General features: G+C 39.3%; 1 protein-coding gene across 1 annotated transcript in view; it reads right to left on the bottom strand.

Annotated features, from left to right (window-relative positions):
- The window catches only part of DOK6 (docking protein 6), a 246,278-nt gene that overhangs the window by 76,692 nt on the left and 142,047 nt on the right, over window positions 1-27,539 (bottom strand). Inside the window, exons 4-5 of the mRNA XM_037145497.2 lie at window positions 26,209-26,328; window positions 16,497-16,686 (exon numbers count right to left, since the gene is read on the bottom strand). Coding sequence (XP_037001392.1) covers window positions 16,497-16,686; window positions 26,209-26,328 — 310 coding nt within the window. The remainder of the gene's footprint in view (window positions 1-16,496; window positions 16,687-26,208; window positions 26,329-27,539) is intronic.

Raw genomic sequence — 27,539 nt, 5'->3', positions numbered from 1 at the left:
AAGCATATCTAAGTTTCCTCTGGTGAAGGTTTGCTGTCCAATTTGGTTAGTATGAAATATTTTCACTTTGCATTTACTCTTGAAGAATATTTTGACTAAGAATAGAATTTTAAGCAGACAGTTATTTTCCTTTGGTATTTTATAGGTTTTATTCCATTTTTTCTTGGCTTTCATAACTTCTGTTGAGCCATTAGCTCTAAGTTACATTGTAGCTCTGAAAACAATCTGTTTCTTTGTAAGTGCAGTATTTTAAAGTTATTCATCTTAAGTTTAGGAGAAATTCTTGTCTCTCTGATATGTCTTTTATTTTTGAAAATTCTCAGCCATTATATCTTAAAAGTTCGTATCTGTTCAATTTCTTCTCTTCTTTTCCAGGACACTAATTAAACATAAGAATTTTCTGGCTCTTTCATGTTTTCTTCTAGCCTTTTGTCTACAATTTTTTTCTGCATATTTTCTTCTGAGTTTTTCTTTTTTGTATTCATTAATTATTTCTTCAGGGATGTCTAGTCTGTAGTTATACACATTTAATCAGTTCACAATGCTTATTTTATGTGTTGTATGGACCTGCAATTTTTTAACATTACTTCTATCACAAGAAAGAATCTTACTCCACTTCTGCTGAACCTGGGCTTGTCTTAGTGATTTACTTTTGGTAAATGGATGCAACACAAGTGACATGCATGACCTCTACTTTTAGCTCATCAAATCCACCTTCAACCTGACCCCTTCTACTTGAGACACTTGCTCTTGGAGCTCAATCATCATGCTGTAGGCCACATCAAAGAGGCTCCTTGTAAGTGCCCAGCTCACTCCCCAGTGGACAGCTGAATCTGAACGACATCAGCCTCTAGACATGGCGGCTCTGAGATAGTCCATCCAACTGCTTGTAAACATGTGAGAGCCATCAATGAGCAAGGGCTGCTTAGCTAAACCCGGCCAACTCTGAGCCTTGTCAGAGTTGGTGATGATAGTAACAATGTTAATAATACTATAATACTAACAATAATAATTTTTGGTTTTTTTACACCACTGTTTCAGATAGAACAAAAAGGTAACTGGAGCCTGGTATTTATTGGTTCTGATACTCTCATGTGCTCAGTTTTAAAAACAGCTCCCATTGTTTTGACTAAATCCTCAATCTTGTCATTTATCTCTTTGATTGCTGTGAGTTCATTGATCTTGAAGTCTGCAGAAGGTGACTCCAAGGCCTGGTGTCGCTGGGTTTGTCATTACTGTCCACCGTTTCTTTGAGTTGTTGTTCATGGAGTCTCATCTTGTTGTGTTCTGATTATTTTTAATGTGTGATAAACTTTTTATTAAAATGATTTGAGCCCTAAAATGCATATTATCTTTTCCCTGAGACAATTTATGTTTACCTCTCCCAAATCCTGCCGTTGGAAATTCGGCCCTTTGAACGAGAATGCTGACAGAATGACTCAGTAGATGAAGGATACCTTAGTGAATTACGGCATCAAAACTTTATCGTTAGCCCAAAATAAAAAGTCACATATCTTTTGAAAAATAAATACAATATGAGTTAAGAAATCATAGAACTTTGAAAATCTATTGATTTTGGAATTAATTTACATACACGGAAGACCCAGAGATGAATAAGTCATAGTAACGGTACTCCAGGGCTTCATCAGGGGGAGAGGCAACAATTAAATAAGTAACTAAAGATACGCTAAGATGGTAGGCGTTGTAATAGAAGTAGTATGAGTCCCTGAAAGGGTGCTGGGAACTGCGAGGGAGGGCTCGGGCTGCAAGACTAGGTTGACAGTGAAGGAGTTACCTGCAAAAAGGTGTGGGTAAAGGAACAACAAATGAAGAGCATGAATATGAAAGATCCCTAAGAGCAGGGTGTGTCATGAGAGACCAGCGCTAAGATTATCCACACCCTCCTATTGGCAGTTGCCACGCACGGATGTGAAAGCTGGACAGTGAGGAAGGCTGCTGGGAAAGAAAATCAATTCACTTGGAATATGGTGCCGGAGGAGAGCTCCGTGGGTACCTGGACCAGCAGAAAGATGGGCCTCAGTGTGAACAGCACTGAGCCCTCTGCCCTTCTTCCCACCAGCTGTCCTGATGCGGCTCTCTGCCATGCAGGCTAGACAAGGCGACTTCCAACTGGTTTTAAAGAGCATTGAAGGAGTTACCTTCTGTGGAAGAATACACTTAGAAAACATTACTGTGTTAACTATGTGTCTTATGTTCTGTGCTCTGATGCTCTGCCATCTAGGGCCTTGCTAACTCTGGAGGTGCTGCCTACCCTCCCACCTCAAGATGGTAAACAACTCACCTGCAAGCGTGCTTTTCAAGGGCCAACTGACCAATCCAGGGGCCCCAACTCTGACTCCTATATCATCAGGCGCTCACGCACTGGGCCCCTGTCCACCTGCCCTAACCACTCCAGGGCTAGGTGACCAGCAACGTGCGGCAGCCCCGATGCCCCTGTGGCTGCTGAAACTATCCAAACCAACCAATCCTAAACCCGCTTGGCCTGCCTCACCGTTCCACAAGGAAGGCCCTTGCCCACAGTTCCCTGTCTGCCCCCAACCAGCCCTGGTGCTTCCCTGTGCCCTCCCCTCTGCCACTACCCGGCCAGAGCAGGCCCCTTCTCTTGGGGACTGTGAGTAGCAAACTCACTTTTCAAAGGCCATAATCTCCTCATATGTTGATCCTACTAAACCTGAATAATAATTAAACGTATTAAAACAATGATCTACGTACTCTAAGTAACTTTTTTTTGGTTTATCAATACTTACTAGGTGCAAAATGAAATGTATTTCCCATGTTTTCTATTGCTTCTATAAAATATTTTTTATTTCTCAAAACATATGCTTTTACTCACAGAGAAATATATTTTCAAAGGAGACAATAAATCAATGAATACTTTTATATATTAATCTTTGTATTAAATATACAAAAACTTTTGATGATGAAATATTACATTGTATAGGGATTAATATTCAGAAATAAATCTACATTGGATCCAGAAATTTATGGGATAAGCTGAGTCAATCTCTCCAGGGTACAGAAAAAGTGAAAGAGAATTTTCCTTAAAGCCAGAACTCAGGAGTTTATGTGAAGCAAGAAACTAAAATATGTTTAAAATTCTCAGCTGGTGAGTGGGTAAAGAATTGGTAGTATATTCATAGCACAATAAAAAGAAATGAACTCCTCTGTATGAGACGCTATGGAAGACTCTATAACACATTATGCTAAATGGAAGTAGCCAGACATGCATTTAAATGGCATTCCGGAAAAACCCCAAAATTATAAGGGATAGAAAATCACATCAATGTTCCCAGGAGCCAGGGATGGGTGGACAGTTTTGCTCACTTGGTATCCATCTAGAAATTAGAAATAATTCACAAGTTATTCTTAGCACAAGCAGCAGAATCTAAGGCAGGAGCCATAAGGGGCCAGAAGAAGGCATTTTTGCCAATTCCGCAGAGAGTCTGTTACTGGAGGCATAATCTGAGAATTTTCTCTAAATGAAACAACATAGGGACATTCTAAGGTAGACTATACCAAAAACAAACACACAAACATCAGTGTGCCTAGAACAGAGACTCAGTGGAACCTGTGCAAATAAAGACTCAATGACATAGAACACCCCCTATTTCGAGGTCGGGTTTTCACCATTTCCACAGTGAAGAGAGAGGAGAAGCACCACAGTAGAATCTCATTGTGATGCAGCAAATAGCTTGTCACTTATCACTGCAATGGAAGTTAGCTGCATTTTAAAATGCCCCACAGTTTTCCTGATAGGGCGCAGTTCTCAGCTAGTTTTCCAACTTGCTCCTTAAGGAGGAGCTTTCCAGGGTAACGTGGACTGAGTGGGCTTCCCTAACGACTTCCTCAGTAACCCCGCAGGTAGGAAAGAATGCTCCCTCGTGCAGGCGCGGTTTCATCGGGGGTCTGGGGCACACTCTGACCACTGCAGGAGAGAGGAATTCCTTTGGAGCCTGCTAAGCGAGACTGGAGGAAATCTGAATGAGTTCGTTTGAATAGAGCTGCGACTCGGAGGCTGAAGTGATGTTGTAAGCATTCCTTTTCCTTTTGATTAGACTTTATATTTCAAACAAATTAGTTAGTTCCAGCAGAATGGTGTTGCTAGCCAGCTCTCTGGTGAATGAACCAGTTCCCGCCTGTGGCCTTAATAGTAACGCAGTGAATGCAAACACAGTAGCCAGAGCTGTGATAGGAAAGCCCAGGAAAGTCAGTGGGGGCCATTCAATGCCCACACGGCCAATTCAAACCCTGATTTGACTTGTTTCAAATCCAATCCCTTTACAGAGCAATGGAGCGTGAGTCTTTCAAATGGAACTCCGGAGAGAGCCCTTCATTTCACAGACTGCAAGGTTGGACGAATCTACTGCATCGGCAAAACCAAACCATCAGTGTTGTTTCCCATTGCTCATGCCCGTGGTTAACTGTGCACTTGATGGACAGTTCTGCCTCACTGTGCAGGGTGCCAGAGGTGGGGGCGCTGATGCCTTTGGCTTGAGAAGTTGTCAGACCCTGCTACCTTGTTTATTATCCCGTGGGTGGCCTGATGGGTAATTTCTCTCTAAAATAGAAAACTCTGCTGTCTTTTAAATTTAGACACAGCCTTAAATGAAACCAGAAGACCACAGTGGGTCTAATCACAGCCGCAGTGACGCTCACTTGCTGATGTGCAAGGCACCGTGTGCATCAGCCCATTCAATTCTAAATCAGCCCCACAGACCTTGCAAAATTAACCTCCAGTTTCCAGAGGAGGAAACTGATGCTCAGAGGAGTAACGTGTCTCACACAAGGGAGTTTTTAACCCAGACTGGTTTGTCTGCAATTTCATACTCTGGCCCAAACCCATGTCATTACATGATCTTGATGTGTGAAATGTATAATGTCATAATGCCAAATTTGGTCAGCTACAAAGGTTTTTTTTTTTTATTTTCATTCTAGTGTTTTCTCTCTAAGAAATAGGTAATCTAAATTATATTTAATACAATAAAAATAGTAAGTAAACCAGAACTTCACATCTCTCCCAATTGATTTTTGTCTCTTTGATTCTGGCTATTATTCCTTGATTTAACGACTATTACTAAGTTTGGAAACTTTCTGAAGGAGAATTAAAAAAAACCTAAAAGGAAGGCCAAACTGTCATTGGGATCCCTACAGACCAATAAATGAAAAGCAATTCACACTAAAGTATGTGTGGGTTCAATAAAAATGTATTGAACTTTAAAGTTAATGGAGCAAAAATTAAGATCAGAGCCTCCATTTCTCGATAAGAACAGTTTTCTAAGTCATTTAATTAATGTTTTATCCTAGGGGAAAAATATTAGTCCCAGTATTATAGTAGTGAGACATTTACCAAATTAAACACAGAAAAAGGGTGCTAAGTTCCTAAAAGGCTTTGTCTTAGCATTACTTTTTTGGAATTATAGAAAACATTTTTGTAGATATGTTATTTGTAAACGTCACAGATTTCCCCAACGCAAGCTGTTAAAGGAGGGGGACTTATTCCACACATGCAACTGAAATCCAATAGAACATTTTGATTTAAATTTTTGTGACATCAAAAACTCCATTTCTTGTCTGGGAGGCTTTAAATCATTTGCCAATTCTCTGATTAGAACTAGAGAAACAGAGATAGCTAAAACACAGTCCCTGTCTGTAGTGTGCTCAGAGGGAGACAGGTCACCCACGGAATACAATATAATGTAGGAACTGTACAATAATAGGGAGATATTCATTTAGTGCGTGGCTACTGAAATCACAGAAGGGCCATATGTATTAACAGGTTCCATTTGTAATTTAAAAAATAATAATAATGCTAACTCCAACTCTCAACAGCATAACGTAACAAAGATTTATTTCTCACTGAAGCTGTGCCTGATGTCATTCTGGGCGAATCAGCAGGACGGCTGGATTCAGAAACGTGGGCTGCTGCAGTCCAGTGGCTGACACATCTCAACACTCGACCACGTCCGTTGCCATAGCAGGCAAAGGGCTGGGAAGTCTTCCAATAGGCATGGTCTGGACTGGATTGTGCACCGTCCCCCAGAATTCACATATATTGAAGCCTCCGACCCCAGCGTGGCTACATTTGGAGATAGGGCATTCCTGGAGGTGATCAGGCTAAACGAGGCCATAAAGGTGGGGCTCTGAACCACTAGGATTAGTGACCTTAGGAGAAGAGATACCAGAAAGCTTAGTTCTCTTCCCTCCTTCCCCCCCCATGTGAGGATGCAGTGGAAAGGCAGCTAGCTCTCTGCAAGCCAGGAAAAGAGCCCTCACAAGGAGCCTTTAGAGCTGGCACCTTGATCTTGGACTTTCAAGCCTCCAGAACCGAGACAGCACACAGTTAAGTTTCTATTGTTGAAGCCAGCCAGTCCACAGCATTTTGTTAGGCCGCACTTGACAAGATGTTCAAAGTCTTTGGCGTGGAGGGAATGCATGTTACTTCCACGGGCAGCCCTGAGTGCGGAGCAGTGTCTCATGTGGCCCCAGCTATCAGCGAGGGGGCAGTAGGTGGACTACCTGGCAGGTGTGACCGCTTCCACGATGGTCCTGTCTTCTGGTCAGCCGAGATCCCTTCTCTCCCCTCTTTCTGTACACCACAATCCTTCCCTAAGGGGGATGAACCTCAAAGCCATTCATGCAGCCATTGATTGTAGCTCCAAGTCCAGAATCTCGGTGATGTGCCGTAGTGCCTTTATCAGTCCAGACCTGACTTCTCTTGGCTCCAAAAGAATGATCTAAAGGAAAATTTTGTCTCTACCAGCCTGACCCAATGGGAGGGGGGGTGGTTGAAGAGGAACAGAAAGCCTACTACCAAAGCAAACACTCCCCTTCAAGCAAAAAAGGAATAGGAGACATGGCAGGCAGGACTTGTCCTGGTAATTTTGGAACGTGGTTTGCCAGACAGCCTGAGGGTCTTCACCCTGCTGGTTAACATTGATCCTGGACCTCTTTTAGCTCTTGGGGAGGAACTGACTTGTTCTTTATCCTCCTGAGCTCTGCTCTCTGCCCCCTTGGGAAAATTCTCCTTTATCCTTCTCCTCCTTGGCCATATGTGAAGTGGACATTGGGAAAATATTCCCCTTGGGGCTTAGCACATTTCTCTGCCCTGCAAAGTTTATGAGGGTTCTGATTATTTTCAACTATTAAAAAGTAATAAACATTTTAGGGCTTATGGTTTTTTTTTTTTGCCCCCTGTCAAAGTCTGTCAAAGTACTGTTAAGTATTAGTATGTTTAATTCCAGTTGAGCACATGAACCAAATGCAACATGGTCTTTCTGGAGTGTTTTTGAATACACACTCCTAAGATTTGCTGTAATATTTTTTATTCTCTAAAACTCTTTCTTTGGATTTAAAGTTGCTATTGTGACCTTATCATATTTTGTAGGAGCACACGTGATTCTTTACCATGGGTCATTTTTATCTAATTAACAGTTTATACCAGGCATCATACCCTTAAATTGCTTTTTATACCTTCTCATATTTTAATCAGTCAAAAGGACACTTAACCTACCTTTTTTTCTTGAAGCTGGTTTAATTCACTCTTGTCACTTATAGATTTTCTTACTTTTTTCTCCTACTCTTTGGTCACTCAACATATTTATCTTCTCCAGTTTTGCAAGATTTCGAATGTTGCCAATCCCTTTCCTTTCTGCTTGCATGTTCTTGGTTGTGGTTGTTGAAAAAGCCACTACACTCTTTTCCACGGGGCCTTCCAGTTTACCTTCCCACCACGAGTGTGCAGGATTCCCATTTCTCCACCTCCTCCTCACCATTTACTATTTTCTGTTTTTTTTTTATAGTATCCCTCCTCATGGGTGTGAGGAGGGCTCACTGCAGTTTTGCTTAGCCTTTCCTGAAGGATTAGTGACATTCAGTATCTTTTTGTGTACGTATTGACCACGTGAATCTTTTCTTTGGAGAAATGTCTACTCAAGTCCTTTGCTCATTTTTTTAAATTGGGCTATTTGTGTTTTGGTTGTTGAGTCTTAGAAATTCTCTATATATTCTAAATATGAATCCCTCATCGATATACAATTTGTAAATATTTCCTCCCATTCTGTGAGTTGCCTTTTTACTCTGCTGATATTGCTGTGTGATGCACAAATTCTTTACATTTTCATTAAGTTCAATTTGTCTACTTTTTCTGTTGTTGCCTGTGTCTTTGTTGTCATATCCAAGAAATCACTGACAGACCCAAAGTTGTGAAGTTGTACCCCATTGCTTGTAAGAGTTTACAGTTGTAGCTGTTACTTTTAGGTCTTTCATCCATTTTGAGTGAATTTTTGCACATGGTGATATGAAAGGGGCCAGCTTCCTTCTTTTGCATATGGATGTAGTTTTCCCAGCACCATTTTTCTGAAAGGACAGTGTTCTCTCCATTGAGTGGTCTCAGCATCCTTGTCAAAAATCGACTAACCATATGTGTAAAACTCTTTCCTTTTTTAAATGTATTTTTAATTTTAAAATTTTACATATAGTCATATCCACTCTTTGCCCTATACAGTTCACTGGATTACGACAAATGTGTAGAATTTCATATCTACCACCGTAAAATCAAGATAAAAAACAGTTCCACTATCCCCTGAATTTCCCATATGTTGTGGTATTGTTGTCAGTTCCTCTCCATACCTCACCCTCAGGCAATTGTTTGTCTACTTTCTCTGCCTATAGTTTTGCTTTTTCCAGAATTTAATGTCAATGGGTCAGAGAGTCTGTTATCTTGGTTCTGGCTTCTTTCATGCACAACAATGGGTTTGCAGTACATCCATCTCATTGTGTCTATTGGTCCTGTCCCTGCTGAACAGCACTCTCTTTATGAACTTACCACAGCCAGCTTATTCACTCTGTGAAGGACCTTTGGTTTGTCTAGCTTTTGGCTATGATGATAAAATTACTATACACATTCATGTAAAATGTTTTTTAAATTAACACATATATTTCATTTTTATTAACAAAATACCTAGGAGCAGGATTGCTGCATTATATGTTAGGTATATATTTATGTTTATTTAAAAAATTCTAAAATTGCATTCCAGAACAGCTATCCCACCAAAATTATATGAGAGTTCCATATGCTGTACATCCTTGTCAGTACTTGGCATTGTCAGATTTTCCTTCTTAATTTTAGCCATTCTAATGGGTATATAGTTGTATGTCATTGTGGTTTTAATTTACATTTCCCTAATGACTAATGAGGTTTGACATCTTTTACGGTGATTATTGATTAATCATATATCATTTTGGTAAAGTCCTCAAATCTCTTGCCTATTTTTAAAACTGGATCGTATTATTTTATTTTTGAGTTTTGAAGTTCTTTATGTATTTGCGGTACAAATGCTTAGCCAAATATGTGACTTTCAAATATTCTCTCCAGATCTGTGTCTGTCTCTTCATTCCTTTAAAAATGTCTTTTGCAGAGAGAAGTTCCAATTCTGATCCAGTCCAATTTATCTTTTTAAAAATTATGCTCTGATAGTCACATTTAAGAACTTTCTCCCTCACATTTCATGTTAACTAACTGGTCATGCATTAGAGAAGAAAGAATTTCTCTCTGCATTTGTGAACAAAACAGGTTTAGGGATAAATGAAGCTGACCTGTGACATCATAGAATCCTTGATTACAGCACACTTGGCTGCTTTCATGGACCATTATTCTACAGAAAGTGTATTGCAGTATTTCGGTCTCTTTTGCATTTCCAACTGGTAAACATCTGTAGCCAGATTTTTTCCAGCCTTCTAAGAACAGACAATGTCACCAAAGTTAGTAAGACATATATTTTAAGCACCAGTTTTGTTATATTAAGCTTTGTGCTGAGTAGGGGAGTTATATGTTGAGCAATAATTTTATAAAAAGGATTTTGGGTTCATGTGCATTCTGTTACGCAGGTATTTGAACTCATCCTGATTTTTGCTTACCTTACCTAAGAGATGACATGAATTGAAAACGCCACTTCAGCAGTTAAAAAGTCTTTTTTGTCTTTCGCGGGATAAAATGGTACATAATCACAAATCCTAGACTTCCTCTGCAGGTATGTGTTTCTGTTTTGACTTTTTTAGAAAATAAGCTTGCATGGAAAATTGGTTGTTTTATGCTCTTAAAATGCAAATGTACCATCATTCTAGTAAAAGAGCAGTTGCTCTAAACTGGTGTGGGACTGAGAATTCATCCCCCCAGTGCTACACCCCTTGGAGGGAGACCCTGCTCCTGAGATTCATGATCCTAATTCTCCTTGGTCCTCCTATGCCGTATGGACTCACTGAGGTTTATAGTGGTGTATGGTTGCAGTTATGAGGATGTGTGAGGTGTGTTTGTCTGGAAAGAATGATCTAGATCTAGACCTACTGTTCATGTTTACATTTTAGAGTAGAATTTAACAATGCAGTTGAAAAAAGCCTATCAGTGAAATAACGTATTTTGATAAACCAAATTTTATTATTTTCTAGTACATGCAGTAAATATAAGAAGTGGCTAAAAATTGCTCCCTAATGATATACCTGTGCAAAGAGCTTCTATGTCTATGAAACAAGCATAAGTGAAACCTTCTGCCCTTAACACTCTTTAACCAGAGTGAGGTGGTCTGGGATTTATAAAATAGGTGCACAAAAAATGATCACTATCCCAATTATTAGTGGCTAGAGAACACCCAAATTCAGTGAAGGAAAAATTACAAGTGAATAGTATACACAAGGACAAGCCTCCAATCATAAAGAGAAAGAAACAAACAAAAGGAAAAAAAATAAACTATCAAAGTCCTCTATCAAAACAGAAACATCTTAAATCATCACTTCGACGTCTGTGGATGGGGTCAGGGAGAGCACACTTTGCAGGTTAGAGGATGTGGATGGACAGCAGTTCCCTCGAAAGCAATTTACTCTTCCCTGAAGGACCTTGAAAATGGTCACATCCTCTGACCCAGTGACTCTTCATTAAAAAGCCTGTGCTAAAAAAATGATCAGAGCATTGCACATCTTTTTTGCAGATGGTTGGTGTGACTTTATTTATTAATAGTTAAATCTGGAGACATCTTCATGTTCAATTAATGATGGTGCAGCCATATGTTCAGATACCACACAGCTATGAGAAACCAGATTTTAAAGGACTCAAAGATTACTTCTTGATGTAATATTAAGTGAAATTATAGGATACCTTTAATTATATTGATTTTAAAATACATTGGAAAGATGACATAAAAACATTAAAAGTAGTTGTGTCAAAATGGAGAAATTGAGTAATTTTAAGCTTTTGTTTACAACTTCTCTCTCAAAAGTCTGTATTAAGTTTTTAATCAGACAATGTAAGGTATTAAAATATCTTAGTACCAACATAAATGGATATTTAAAAATAAAAGTTTGAAGTTCAAAGCCTGCCCTACTTATAAAAAAACAGACTTCGGACCTTGCCGTACCCAGGAATAAAGGCCTGGTTGCACCCCGGTGCTTCAGGACCCAACCCACAGAATGTGCACGGCTCTGTCTTCTTGCCAGGGAAGCATTGTATTATAGAAGTACCAAACAATTGTTCTCAAACATCCAAATAGCATAAAAAATATAGGGGGAGTAGAGCCCCTCCTTTCTTTATCCACAATCTTAAAAAAAATTTCAAAGCATTGGGGTATAATTTGCATATAATAAAGCCAGTATTTAATAAATGGTTCCATGGGTTTTTTTAATACATGTCAGGACACAGGGCATCTTTCATCACCTCTCAAATTTCACGTTTGCCCTTTTGCAGTCTGTCCCCACACAACTTCCATGTGCAGGCCACTCCAGGTCTTCTCATTGTCATTATACATTAGCTGTGCTATTGTACAATTTTCTGCAAATGGAATCGTGCATACTGCTTAGAATAATGTGTTGGAAATTCATCCATGTTGTGTGTCATTGGTAGGTACCGTATTCTGTGGTATAACTGTGTCCTAATCTGTCTATCGACTCTTGTATTGATGGCCATTTGGATTGTCTCCAGTTTTGGACTGTTACAAGTACAGCTGTTTTGACCCCCCCAGGCACAAATATTTATATGTTGTTTTTGGATGGTTGGTGGGTAAATATCTAGGAGTAACAGTGCTTTGTCATATGGTATGTGTAAAAAATACTGAACTATTAATTGAAGTGATGTTCCATTTTCATTCCCATCAGCTATGAGAGAGGGTCAGGGTTACTTCATTTCCACTGGACATTCTCAGGTGTTTTGTTGTTGTTTTGTCGGGGAGACAATGGCCTGGTGTCTCTTTGTAGTTTTAATCTATAGTTCTCTGTGACTAATGAAGATGAGCGTCTTTTCTTGGACATACTGTTTATCAGTATAACTTCTTTTGTGACCTGTCCAAATTGTTTTACTTATTTTATTATGAGGTTGTTTTATTTTGTGTTGAAAGAGTTCCTAAAGGATGATGAATATTAGTTCTTTATTAGATACATGTTTTGTGAGCTTTTCCCCTTTTTATGCTTCTCCCTTTGTATTTTCTTTAGGATGGGTTTTGATGGGTAGAACTTGTTTGTTTTAATGAAGCCCAACTTCTCAATAATTTTTTTTCTATAGATCATGTTTTTGGTGCAGCGCTGGAGAAATCATTGTTTGTTTCAAATATTTTTGTTTGTTTTCTTCTATAAGTTTTATAGTTTCAGCTTATGTATTGAGATCCATACCCATTTTAAATTATTTTGAGGGGTATGGTGAAGTGTATCAGTCAGCTTTAGTTGCCATAACAAGATATCATATGCAGGATGGCTTAAAGAACAGAAATTCATTTGCTCACAATTCTGGAAGCTAGAATTCCAAGATCAAGTTGCCAGATGAGTCCGTTTCTGGTGCAGACTCTCTTCCTGGCGAGTCCAATAGATGTTCACCTTCTCCCTGCGTCCTCACATGGCAGGAGAGAGAGAACAGCTTTCTGCTGTGTCTTTTCTTCTAAGGTCATTAATCTCATCATAAAGATCCTACCCTCATGACCTCATTGAAACTGAATTATCTTCCAAAGGCCCCATCATGAAACACCATCATATGCAGGGCTAGAGATTCAATGTATGAGTTTTGGGGGCACAATTTAGTACATAGCAGCAAGATAAGAGCTGAAGTTCATTTTTCTCCCTTGTGGTATCCAATCACTCCATCACTGATGTTTCTTTTCCATACTGAATATCTTCAGCATATTTTAAAATTTAAATTGGCTCTCTATATAGGTGTCTGTTTCTGAGTTCTTCATTCTTTCCCATTGATTGTTAGGTCTACCCTGATGTCAATACCATACTGTCTGGATTATTGCAGCTTTATAGCAAGTCTTAAAATTGGGTAGTGGAAATCCATCAGATATGTTCTTTTCCAAATTGCTTTAGCTATTCTAGGTCTTTTGCAACTTTATACACATTTTAGACTCAACTTGTCTTTTACTTCAGAAAAGTCAGCTGGAATTTTTTTATTGTGAATATATTGAGTCTATAAATTGATTTGGAGAGGATTTTCATCTTAATGCAGAGTCTTCAAATTCATGACGATGACACATATCTCCATTTAGATTGGTCTTCTTTAACTTCTCAGTTATTTTATAGTTTTTAATGTACAGCTCTATCACATTTTTTGTTAAATGACCTATTTATACTTCATATTTTGATGACATTATAAGAGGTATTTAAAATTTTTTCCCTTCCAGTTACTCATAGATCATATATAAGATAAAATCGATTTTTGTGTATTGATCTTATATGCTGAAATCTTGCTAAATTCACTTCTAAGTTTTAGTAGCTTTTGGTCGAGATTACTTTATATTCTTCCCTTAATATTTTAACATTAAAGAAGTTTAATTTTCATTGCTATGCACTCTGATTTCTCCATAGGCAATAATATTGAGTGTGATCTCATTCCGAAGAATTACACACTATAAATTAGAGAGTTTTGGTGTATCTGCTGATTCTTCAAAAATAGGCTATTAAGTTGTAAATCTTGTTCCGAGCACCAGTTAGTATAAAGACAGCCACTTGGTTCCCCCTGACCCTTGTTTGTGCTCCAATGTCTTCTTGTACCTTCCCATTCTCCCCTGGCCTCCAATTCCTGACTCATGACAGGAGACACCAACTTCTGACTCCACACATTGAGCTTATAATGATCTATCCAGCATCAGAATGCAAGTTTCTCCCAAGCTTTTTGCTTGGTTTCCCTCTCGTCACATTTCTCGTGTTTTTGGCTAAGGCTATATCTCAGCAGAGTTCTTTATAGAGAGAGTTCTCTATATCTAAGTACAAGCTTCATTCAGAAACTAGAAAGTGGCAAGTTCTGTAAATTCTGATAAAGAGTAGGTAATCATAATTCTTCAGTGGTCACCTTGTGACAATAACGTGCATGCCTCTTTATATTCACTAAGTCACTCAAGTTCTCCACACACATCTAGGAAATAGAGATGAGAATTTTCCTGATGGAAAGAAGAAAACTAAAAGCCAGAGGGGCTAAATGGCGTAAGCTAAATATTAACAAGTGGCAGAGCTCTGATGTAAATCTACTGTTTCCTAATTCCCAGGGCCCACAGAATTATGAGTGTCAACATGATTTCTAGACATTGAGATATTTGATCTTTAAGAGATTTTTTTCTGCAAAGAAGCTAAATATTACCTTCTAAACCCAAACCAAAACCAAAACAAAGAAGCCTAAACAAAGAAAAATAAAAACCAAACAGAAAAACCTTGAGGATTTTGGACTGTCTATACTGATATATTTATGTTTTTTCATGTATTTTAAAATTATTAAAAATCAGCAAGATAAAAAAAACCCAATTAATATTGAATGTCAGATAAGCCAGATTGCACGTCAAGTAATTTGATGTTTTGGTTGAGAAAATCAATTTAAAAACCTATGAGGAGTCAGTACATTCCCCCTAAAAAGTTTTAGAGAACAAGGTAAAAAGGAATGTAGACAGGTACCCATGGAGTGAAATTTCTGCACAACCACTCTCAAAAATAACTACTTGTTTTTGAAAACCCTGAGGTACCTACTGAAATGAGGAAGCAGACAAGGTAGTGAAGTGTCCATGTAAAACAGGAAAATAGGAGAACCCAGGAGAAAGATCCAGGCAAGGGTACCCTCGAGGTAGTGTTGCTAAATGATGAAAAATACACTCTCTCTTTTTATATACATACATTAACTTTTAAGGCCTGCAAAAATGATGTATCATAAATGTAAGTAAGAGTCAGTGAAACTCTAACCTGCAAAAGTATAATTTTCATAGCTATGCAATTTTTAAAATAGTGTGCATATCTAAAATTTTTTATTTTCTTATGAGAATTTTTATTTCCTAATACTTATCTTGAATGTGATTACATTTCCACTGTTGATATCTTGGCAGATAAAGCTAGACAGCTGGGTGAACTCCCCGCCACAAAGTAAACACAAGATTGGGGGTTTTTGTAGAAATTGGTGTGGTAGAGACTTTAATGCTACCTTAGTGCAAAAAGGCTCCAAATTCATAAAATTACTTCTGCTCAAGCTTCTTGATTTTCTCTTAAGATGTTAAAAGACATCTGGTCTACCCTGGATGGATTATTATAGAATCTGACTTTGACTAAGTACTTAAGAGTTTCGTAAGAAGGAAACTTATGAAATTAAATGGCTATATCAAGTGCAACAAAACTTTCCTGTAATTACTGTACAGCACCACAAATTCATGATCAGAATGTGATAAATCACACCTCCAGTGTGAATACTGAGACATTAAACATCTCTCATATAGAATCCCCAAACCCAGATCTTGTCTTGGATGCTTGGCAACAGTAGCACACAGGCATCATAGCATAAAGACAACGAGTTAGTTGGTTGACGCTCCTGTTTAAACTGTGTCTCTGAATACTGATGGTGAAGCAAGCATTCATTTCAGACATTTATGGATTCCAATCCTGTGCCATCATCAAGAAACCAACGTATTTACCTTGGCATGCCAAGTTTAAAATCTGAGTTGCCCATGACATAAACTATGGATTTTCCAACATGCGTTCAGTTATTCTGAATTAATATTTATATTTACTCATGGTATTCACATAAACACCTGGATAGATGGATATTCATTAACTTATTTCAAACCCCAAAAGTAATATTTAAACAATTTTCTGTAAAACTTCTTTCAAAGTTGTCTGCATATAAAACCCTCACAAAATAATGCTGGCAAGGACATGTTGAATTTTATGGGAATCTTAGTGTACTAAAAATATAGTAAAATGTAATACTGTCATAGTATTACAAACTATACTGATTTAAATAATTTTGAAACCAGTTTGATGTGAGCCTAAGAGACTGAAATTATTTTGAATGGGGTAATTACCTAACCATAGAATTGATACAATTTTTAAACTATAAACTAAAATCTTTATGCATTGTGTGAATTGTACCTTTTATACAAACAACAGCCACCATGGGCACTGGTGGATGGAGCCTTTCCTTCAGGAGTCTGCCTGCCACATACGTCCTACCCTTGGTCACTGCACTTGGCACTTACCTTCCTGACTCAAAGGTAAACCATGTCGAGTCCCGCCCGTATCTCCTCAGTGAGCTGAGAGGCCACATCACCAGTTTGACCTTGGCATTGTGGATATCCCAGAGATAGATATTCTCATGAGTGATTTGCATTGTGCATTCACCATAAATATCCAAATTCGGTGTAGGCATCAGATAAACGTTGAATCGTTCTGTAGGGAAGCAAAGAGTGGAGAAAAGAGGCATGAACACAGCAGCACCAGATTACCTTGTCCTCAGAGTGGTTCCATGTCCTTGCGGACATCAGTGTACACTGAAAAACATTGCTTTCCTCCCCTGTGGTGTATGAAAGAAGGAGTTAATTAAAGTATTCTTAATCATGCATTAATCCACTCACTCATTCTACAACTTTTTGTTGCCTGCATTCTCTATGGTGGGGATTAAATGGTTACATCACATGTTGGAGACATAGTGGTAAAGAGCTAAGTGGGTTTTAGCCCAAATGGTGCTTACTATCTGCTTCTTCACATGTCTTAAGTGGATGCCATAGACACAATTCCTGAGAGGAGTGTCTCAGTTAATTTAAGCAAGAATTCACTCCTTTTCACCTTTGCGGCATGAAGTATTCCATGCACACTCAGACTGACTCTCAAAACACATTGTATTCATCATCCATCTCCACATATAATAATGGCAGGTATTCATTACTGCCTTCTGGAGAACTTCAGAGGTTGACTTGGTAAGCAAAAATAAAAATATTCAACTGCTTCCATTCCTGAATATTTTGTAGTTGAAAATCTGATAATCAGGCATTGACTCCAAACCTAGTTTACTAACTTTTTGTGTACCTTAAAGGCTATCACAAAATTCTATAGCCCCTGACCCCCATTTAAATGCATTACATGCACTTCATTTTGAAGAATGAGGTTAGTTTGTAAGTTCTAGGAAGTAAGGACTGCAGGATGACCTACAAAGTGCCCTGTTGAATATCCTCATTCCTAGCACCCTAGTCTTAGTCTAAAGTAAGTGATCAGTAAATATTGGTTAACTAGATGAATGAAATAAACATCACCATAATAAATATGAGTTGCTAGAGTTCAAAAATTATAAACAAATAATGAGTCGTGATAAGAAGAATTTCAAGAGTTACTGGCAGGGAAATCTTGGTGAGGTTGAATTTAACTGTGAGGAGTGCATTATAGGCAGTGCTGTTAAATGAATGACTCTGAAAGGCTCAATGGTGAAGCTGCGGTTGGTAAAGGATCGATACGTTAGGAACATGCTATCATCCTTTAGAACGCCTCGCTTGTAAACACTGACGGTTTGCTTGTGCTGAGCTGGCACTGTCTGGGTAACAGAAAGAATCTTTTCTGGGGCAGGTGTTTTGCTGAATAAAGATTTGTTGATGCAAAAGAAAAATCAGATTCCAAATGGTTTAAATGTAATTGAACCATAATAGCTTAGAATTTATTAACCATGTGAACAATATTTATAATCAAGTGTCTAGGTATTTTTGACTGAAATAATCTAATGATTCAATGTTTTACTTAGATTATTGATCTGTAAAACTAATTTGTATATCCTTTCACATTCATTTCCTAAAGACAAAATGAGATAAATTTTATAGCTGAAAAATAAAGAGAGAACACTGCCCTATTAATTATATGCAACAAAAGGCATACACATATATTCTATAAATTCTAAGATTCTTATGGGCAACCAAGTACAGTATCAACATTTAGCATTAAATACACACATCATTCACATTGCCACCACAATTCCCACACCAGTGGGGTTACAAGGAGTAAATCCAAGGGGCATGATCTCATATAAGAGTGTAAATGAAACTTGGACCAAACAGAGTGACTCAAGAATACAGATGATGCCCCACTGCGGTCTAGTTTTCTTGGTCAAGACCCTGAAGATGGAGTTCAGCTTTTACACTGGGGAATAATGCTATTTCAGTGGCATCTGTTGTGTATAAAGAAAATATTGCTATAAACATAGAAAGTAAAACATTCCTCTGAATTCCTTCCTTTCTATCAATTCCAGGGTCTGAAGTTAGCAACCAAAGAATCATCAACACTTCTTCTAAAATATTGAAATAAACTAACATCATTCATCAATTTTACTATTGCTTAAGGCCACATTGGCCCTTGATATTCATACCCACAGTCTGATATTTGAAAAATGAATATAGATGTAAAAATATAATCCAGACATTAGATGTCCTTCATGTGGATGGCACGGGAAACATTATATATGATCATCAGAGGCCTATAAAAAGCAAGTGTTCATGGAAATATCTGTGAGCTCCAGTGTGAGCAGGTTAACGCCAGCAATAATGAAGAGGGACAGAGTGCAATCATCAAGGTAGACACAGGGGGAAGCTGGAAAATAACACATAAGTGAATTTAATGTGACTCACATAATAGAGGGCTCTAGATATTTACAAGCAAATACAAAGTGATTGAATGACTGGCCCCAAAGGAGCTCTTCCAAAGCCACCTCCAGACAACATAATGCAGGTGGAATGGACCTGTGGTGGCCTTTCTGCCTTGCCTGCCTTCACATGTCCCAGTCCTCACACACTTAGTTACCTCGCAACTTAATTTAACCCCTTCCTGTTGTGGTTCAGAATGCCCCAATTGTCCTTTTAATGCTACTGCTTGCATCTTAAGGAGAAATTATCCTAAAAATTTTTATTTTCAATTTTTAAATATTCAAATCTATCTTCCCCTAATAACTAATTTCTAAGGATTTGAGATTCAATTAAAAATGAAACTAATGTCACGCAGCAGAAAACTGGGCACATAGAGATGAGAGCAGCGCATCAATTATCCAGTAAATTATATTTCCTCATAGTCCATCCTAAGGGAAGGAAGGTTTCCGTGCTTGCTCTGAATGACTCATGTAGGCCCTTGGGAATGTAAAGCATGCTGTTTTCTCCAATTCACTATACTTCCCATTGGAAAAACCATTTCAATATGTTATAGTTAAAATTGGCTCCACTAAAATGACTTTTATTTTAAATAAATAAAACAACTTTCATTTATTTTTGTGAAATAATTTTATCAGGCACCTGTTTTAAACATTTCTCTAACCATGTCACTTTCTTATTTATGAACTACATTGGGTTTTTACTACCTAGAGAACCAATTTTCAGGTTTTACTGTGCATCAAAATTACCTAAAGGGCTTGTTAAGACACGGAGGGTGGCCATTCTCCACCACTCCCGTCTTTGACATTGCAGGTAGGTCTGGACTGGGGTTGAATATGTTACATTTCCACTTGTTCCCAGGGGGCATAGCTGCTGCCGCAAAGGGGGCCACAATTGGAGAACTGCTGGTTTGTGAAACTCATATTAGCATCTGGGCAAGAAGTAGTAGCATTAGAGAACCCATGAAGAATGGATTCCAGGAGAACAAACCAGCACATTTCATTCAAAACTACTCTCTTATCTCTGCTCAAATAAATCAATCCCATCTCAGGCAACTCACGACTATTTGCCAAATATGCCAATGGGACAAAGGAAGGAAGAGAGGCTTGGAAGAAAGGAGGTGTATGATTGTTTACGGTTCATCAAGATGTGCGTGTTCCAACTATTTTCTTTTCAGATAACCAACAACAACAATAAAAAACACTATTAAGGAGCACCAAACAACATAGAACCGTGCATCTAAAACAAATTTAAAAAGAAGTAGTTCTCTAAACAAAGATAATATTCTAAAACATAAATAACAGTTCTATAATATGAAGTGTTGTGAAGGCTGCTGAATGTGTGAATAAATACATTTTTGAAGGATAAAATATATTAGTGCAAAACCTATTCACACATATAAACTATAGAATTGTCCACAAAATTGTATTTTGGTTAAACTTAGCTTCATGTAGTGGCTCATCTATGAGAAAATATCACTGTATTTTAAATGGCCCAAATAGTAACAAGGTCAAATATTTATTAAACTACTGTCCCACAAAGATGCTTACTATTACTGAATCTGCAGTTACACTTACAAGACCATTTTCACACCCAGGCTGCATTAAGTGATCCAATGAAATAGGACTGTGTTCCCCAAGGTGGGGATATAGGGTTAGAGTCCCAACCACAATAATGGTCTCAGGGGAACTACTAGACAAGGTTCAGTCGAATCGAATTGGACAGGGTCTGGCGAGAAGGGCAGTGCACTCAGGAGAATTGACTTGGGAAAAGGGACAGCGAAGCCCCAGGCTATGTGTGGGTCGTCAGTCCCAGAAGGGTCAATGCCTTCCTTTCTCAGCTGCTGTGATTTCACACAGACCATGAATAGAGATGTGGCCGAGCCTGGCAGGTGGAGGGAAGGGGGGCACGCTGCTATAGCAGGAAGCAGAGGGTCTCAGAAGACGGGGTTTCCGACAGGAAGCAAAAGCGCCATCCGGTGAGTGGAAACAAACAGAAGAAAAAAGGACAATGGGCTCTTCAGACATTTTCTTGATAGTTGGAGTCACTGTTTCTTGGCAATATTGAATATTGCAAGTGTGAACCTGGTTTATGGCTTCATTTGTTTAGACTGCTCTTAATTTCTCTCAGTGATATTTAGTTTTCAGGGTTGAGATAGGGTTATATACTTTGCCAATTTTATCTCTGAGTAAATGAGTTTTTGATGAGGTAATACGTGATGTTTTGTATTTCATTTTGCAAATGTTTTTGTCTATTGCTAATGTGTGTAAATGTATAAATTATAATATATAACATACGTATACACAAGTTTTTGCATATTAACTTCTTATTCAACAATATCCCTGAATTTACTTAGTCGTAGTTTTTTATTATAAATGCCTTGCAATTTTCCAGGTACACAATCCTAGCTTATTATTATTTTTCCTAATTTTATTATTTTTTGGTTATATTATACAAATTAGGACCTTTAGTAGAACAGAATATTGAATAGAAGTGGTGAGAGAGGATGTTTTTACTTATTTCCAGTCATATGAGGATAGCATTCAGTATTTCACCTTCAAGCAAGATTTTGCAGAATGGCAGTTTTCACTGATGTCCTTCATCAGGTCTGAGAAAGTCCACTTCTAGTCCTAGGGTTTTGAGGGCTCTTTTCATAAGTGCATGTTGTATTGTAAAAACCAGGTGCCTTGAAATAACAGAAATTTAGCATCTCATAGTTCTAGATGCCAGGGATCCGGGATCAAGGTGCCGGCAGGGCCAGGCTCTCTAGAAGTCTCCAGTGGGAGAAACTTCCTGGTCTCTTCCAGCTTCTGTGTCTGCCAGCAGCCCGTGGCCTAGGGACACCTCACTCTAGTCACGTGGCCGTGTGCTCTCCATGTGTCTTCACATCATCCTTCCTGCATCCAAAGTTCCCCCCTTTATAGGGCTCACTTTATTAGGAAATAGGCAATGTCCTATTGAATTGGGGCTCATCCTCATGACCTCATTGAAGCTTGGTCATCTCTGTAAAGGTCCTGTTCCCAACAAGGTCATGTTCTGAGGTGCTGAGGGTTAGGACTTTGATAGGTCTCTTGGGGGGAACACAACTTAACCCACGGCAGTGTTATAGAGTATTACCTTCCCCCACCGATTCCTCCACTTCAGAGAGCGTGCTGTGGTCGTAGTGGTCTTTTCTGGAATTCGCTTGGGGACGACTAGAAGTGGAAACATAGGTCTGCACAAGTTCTTTTCCCAAGAAAGAGTTGGTTTTGCTCACTGTTATCCTATGAATGACAGGTAAAAGCCTGGAAACCCCTTTTGTTACTGTTTATAAAGAATGTGTGTAAGAGTGGCTTTGGTTTACCCTGATCATTTTTGAAAAACTGTCATGAAGGCGTTTAAAATAGCGAGAGGTCCATTGCTACTGTTGTCATTGTTTTGTCATTAGCTGGACAGTTGCCAGTGGAGCCAAGCCCTGTGAATATTTGCTGTAACTACTGATGGGCGTTCTGAATTTCTGACCTGTCTGATGGAGAAAGCTTATTTGGGGGGAATAAAACATAATTTAAAGAACCCCAGAAGCTAGGTTGCTCTGATTCGAATGGACCATATGGACACAAAAGTGCCTTTATTTCCATCCCAGTCTGTATTTTATTATACCGCAAACAGCAGACCAGGTCTGTTTCTCTATCATTCACTTCTTCTCCACAGTAGGTCACTGGTTCTTCCCTCACAGGTGGAGTGACCTCAGTGCCCCTGGACGTGAGGCTTGGCCATGGGATCTGCTTTGACCAATGAAACGTCCGTGGACATGAGCCATGCAGAGGGTTACCACTGTGTTGCAAGTTTGGGCTTACTGACTTGCTGTACTGGTTTTTTGTTTGAAATATGCTTTGGGTAGTCATTAGTAGAAGGAGGATGAGACACATGGAACACATGAGCACCCTCTGTAGCTTGAAGTCAAGCTGGGCAGCACCGAAACCTTCATCAGCTGAGCCCTGGCCCGTGCACAAAGCATGAAGACATAAGCCCAGCTCCGTGCTGCTGAGGGGTTGGGGGACCAGCAACACAGCATTTTCACAGAACAATGATGCACTTTGTTCATAGGTCCGTCTCCCTCACTACTCCGGGTTTTTTTAAAACTAATGACTATATTCTGCACAATTCTACCCTTTCTCAACTCAGTTATTGCATAATATAGCCTCAAAAGTGTTTGGCAGGTGAATGAATGAGTGAATAAATGTAAGGGTGTCTGAGGGGAAGGCAAGGAGCATGGTTGCTAGGACAACCCAGGTAAATAATTGAGAAACAGTGCTGGAATACTGATTTGGTTCTGAAGAAAGGCTGTAATCATTTTTAGGCTGAAAGTAGCAATTCCTGCCAAGTCTAGTGTGTGCATAGGCAGGGACACTTGGTCCTGGACGAAACCAGACCCTCAGCTCTGACACTGCGTGAACCAGGTGGCCGTCTGCCGTCCCTCGTCCGTTTTCTTCCGGATGCTGCTCCCTTGCACCACTTTCAAGCTGGACCTGGTCTCTGAGTCCACTTCTAACAACAACTGCAGGAACGTCCTACAAGTGAGGTGCTTCCCAGTCATGACACGGCCTCCCCATTAACATTTCATAGCTAACATTTGTTCTCTAGAATCGTTTTTATGTCTTGTGTATCCTTTATAAATAACTGTGATTGAAACACCATACATTAATATTTTCTAAGGTCACTGTAGGCTATCTTAAAAACCACTAAAAAATGTGAAGACCCTAACTACTTGTATCTCAGCAACATGCATTACCCCTTTAAAAATTATTTGCACAAATGCTCATTCTTAGCTGGTCTCCAGTAAATGAGATCAAATGGTCTGAAGAGTCAGAAACATAGCAGAAGAAAAACAGCAATTTGAACGTCGAAAGAAGGCTGTGGTTGCGGCCGAGCAGTGAGTCTGTCCTTGGTGGCAGGACAGCACTGGAACACACGAGCCACCGTGGTGTAATTTATTACCTCAGTTCTGTGCACATGTGCACCTCATTGTGTAGGAGAAATTTCAAAGGGGACCCAAGCACATCATTAGTAAAATAGTAAAATACTATTTCTGATGAAGAGTGAATTACGTATTTTAACCAAAATGCCTTAAGGGAAAAAAAACTAATGACAAATAGTTCATAAAGGATTTATTCCCATTCAAGCATGTATTAGGGAGTGAAGAAGTTTAAGAGGTGTTCAGCTTGAAGCTTCCAGAATGGTGATTGGAAGTTAAAAAAGGACAGCTTTATAATTTCAGATCTTCTCTCAAGTACATGCCAGAATTATTTTTGATTTCTTTCTTTCTATTCGTGTTTAAAGACACTCATGATTCTTTAGTTGAGCTAAGCACGAGAGTCTGTCTTGATGTTACAGGGTCTCATTTCGCCATCATGACAGCCCCGTGAGTGAGTGAGTGTTCATTTTCATGCTGAAACGAGGAAACCGAAACTAGAAGAGCGTGTCTTGTCTGTGGGGAGGAGCCTGCATTTCTCCTGTGGCCTGAAGATGGCTTTTCAGGCACCGTTGGCTTATGCTTTTATTTTTAAATGTGGGTCTGGCATTGAATTCTATGTTTGTCCTATCCTACAAAAATTTACTAAAAATTTCCCTTTATGTATTAGGCAAATTACTTTATTATCGAGTTAGATATAGAAATTATAACTCAAAGGATTGCATTATCCGTTTGCATAGAAACCATATGCAACCCCCAAGTTAAAATCAAAGCACACAGTTCACCCCAAGCAGACACACGATAATGCCTCCCCTCGGAGGCCTAATTTAGTGGCTTTCTTCGAATTTCTTTCCTGTTGAACTTGACAAGTGTTCTCGGTCACAGTTCTTCCCCTTTCTTTCTGAAACTGAGCAGCCTATGGAACAGTGTGGTTATGGACATTCTGCAGAGGGGGCTGAGGTCCCAGAGAGTGGACGAGAAGCTGCGACAGAAAAAGGAGGCGAGGAGAGGAGCCTTGGAGCTGCCTTTGTGACCTTCCGAAGACTGTGGGCACTGGCCGTGTTTTGTGCCCATAGGTGTTTGTGATCAATTAGTGCAGAAAACTTGCTTTCCAGTTTAGCAACAAACGGAAGGTAATGCTTTTTCACGGACTGCGAGGCAGTGACGGTTACTAGAACATTACTAGTCGTGACCGGATCACAACCAACAAGTGTTACCGTGATGCAGGCCTCCTACCTGTTCTGTCTAAAGGAAAAACCACACGTCATTCCAGGATGTCTCTTTAATAACAGTGTCAAGCGTTGCCAATATCTGTCAACTTTTTCGAACACTGGCCACTGCAAATTAGCAACGTTGAAACATTTCCATTTTCATACCACTAGATCATGTGATGGTGAGGAAAATATTGTTTTTAATGGAGAAAGAGGAGTTCATTATATTGCTCTGATGTCATTATTTACAGCTGTTAGTCAAGAACCTGCAGCATAAGTTCTTGAGAAATTTCAGAAATGCCTGTTAAACTATAGAACAGTGTAGGAAGTAAATTCAGGAAGTGCATTCCGTGTGCCACGTGGAGCTCGATTTTAGTATACCCTGACATGTCGGCCACTATACTGTCCTAATCATGCTTGCTGTGGGCTGAGTTGCGCCCCACGCCCTCCATCCCAACCCAAATTCATATACTGACGCTCTGACCCTCGGAAGTGATGGTATGTAAAAATGGAGTCTCTGGAAATAAATTTAGATGAGGCCATAAGGGTGGGGCCGTTGTAATGGGATTCTTATAAGAAGAAACTCAAGAGCACTCCCCCCACCCTCTGTCTCTGTGTGTCACGTGAGATCACCGCAAGAAAGTGATTATTGTAAGCCAGAAAAGGGCAACCCTGCTGGCACCTTAACCTTGGACTTCTAGCCTCCAGAGCTATGAGAAATTAATTCTTGCTGCTCAAGTCACCCAGTCTATGGTATTTTGTTATGGCATTCTAAGCCAAGACTGTTGTATTCACCAAATTCCCTAAAATCAGTTGATAAATGACGTAAGCCAAATATGTTCGTATAGATGCTAACATCCAACAACTCTCAAAGAAGAAAATATAAGCATGTTGTACATTCAAAACTTTATATATGATGGGTTAATGTATTATTTATTCAGATAAATAGCAATGTCACAAAGGACGAAGTCTGCAGGCTTCCAGCTGCTGTGCGAAAGTCTCTTAGCTCAGCTTGATCAGTTCACTTTCCTTGAAAAACAACTGGTCTGAAACCTTTCTGGGCTCCTTTTCAGTCTTACAGTTCTATGACTGTGAGTGGACTTTACAATGACGGAAGGCGACTGTCACTTACCGTTCTGTTCACGCTGCACGCCTGCCGCCAGAAGGTCAGGCTCCCCGAGGCTGATGTCGTTCAGCCTGGTCCCCAGACACTCCATGCAGAGATGCTTGCACCAGTCCTCGGCCTCCAGCTCTGAAAAGGACCAGGTGGGCAGAGTCAGGCAGTGCTGCCCAGGGGGTGGGGAGGAGGGCTTCCTGGACCCCTGCCCCGGGGGATTAGTGAAAGTAAAAATCTATCCCAGGAAAACCAAAAAGCTATATTCAAGATATGAAAAGAAAAAAAATCCCTGCAACTATTTCCCATAGTTGGACATTATATTTTAAGGTGAGTTTCAATTATTTCAGTGTGCTTCGACTTATTTTCAGAAAATAACAAATGGAATATTTGCCTACTATGTGGTATATTTTAGAGTGATTTGATTTTTAGAAGGGGAATTTCTTAGAAAAATTAATTAAATGTAAAAGGAAATATGTAATAAATAGTTGAAAATGTCAGAGTAGATTAAGCAAGGAGATGTTGCTAAATGTGACAGACTTGTGTGGGCTGAAGGTCTGGCTCGTGGTCTGTCTGAATGTCAGTGGTTCAGAGAGCAGCAGAACGTGATGGGTTTTTTTCCTTATTTTAAAAAATTTGAGGATAGGCTACTAAAAGTATTATTCGCATTTAGCAAATGCCAATTATCTAAGATACTGATTAGATAATCACTTTTTTACTCCTGTGAATTCTCAACTTCTGTATTTGTAAAATATATTTTATTGATTGATTGATTGATTTTGTTTGGGGAGAAAGAGAGACCTCAATTTGCTGTTCCACTTATTAGTATGTGCATTGGTTGCTTCTTGTATGTGTCCTGATAGGGGACTGAACCTGCAAACTTGGCATATCAGGACGATGCTCTAACCAACTAAACTACCCAGCCAGGGTTGCTTCTCAATTTCTTATGTTCTCAAGTTTTTTCTTTGCTTGAGACATTAGAGTGCCTGACATGTACAGAGTCTTGTAGTGTCTAACACTCTCACAAACATGAGTCAATTAGATTCGAATACAAGCCTTGTGTAGGTGGGGTGACTAAGGGTTGGAATTCCTACCTGGGCCCCAGAGCACCCCCCCACCATTGGTCAGCACCAAGACCACATTGGAACCTGGGCTTTCTAGCTGTTTTGAATATGCAGAGATCTCAAAAAGAATAGGAGGTGGAAAAATTTGAGCCAAGCTCTCCAAAACCCCTGCATGAAATTAATCAAGAACTCTCTTCATGGACACCTGCCCAGAGAAATGTCGGACTTTTCCACGAAGCATAAACCTACACCAGAACAGTTTAATAAGATTTCCTTCAGATCTTT

Source organism: Artibeus jamaicensis, unplaced genomic scaffold, assembly GCF_021234435.1.
Source record: "Artibeus jamaicensis isolate MK-2021 breed Jamaican fruit bat unplaced genomic scaffold, CSHL_Jam_final contig_354, whole genome shotgun sequence".
Classification (NCBI taxonomy): domain Eukaryota; kingdom Metazoa; phylum Chordata; class Mammalia; order Chiroptera; family Phyllostomidae; genus Artibeus; species Artibeus jamaicensis.
The sequence above is the reverse complement of the archived record's forward strand: the minus strand, read 5'-3'. Positions and strand labels throughout refer to the sequence as shown.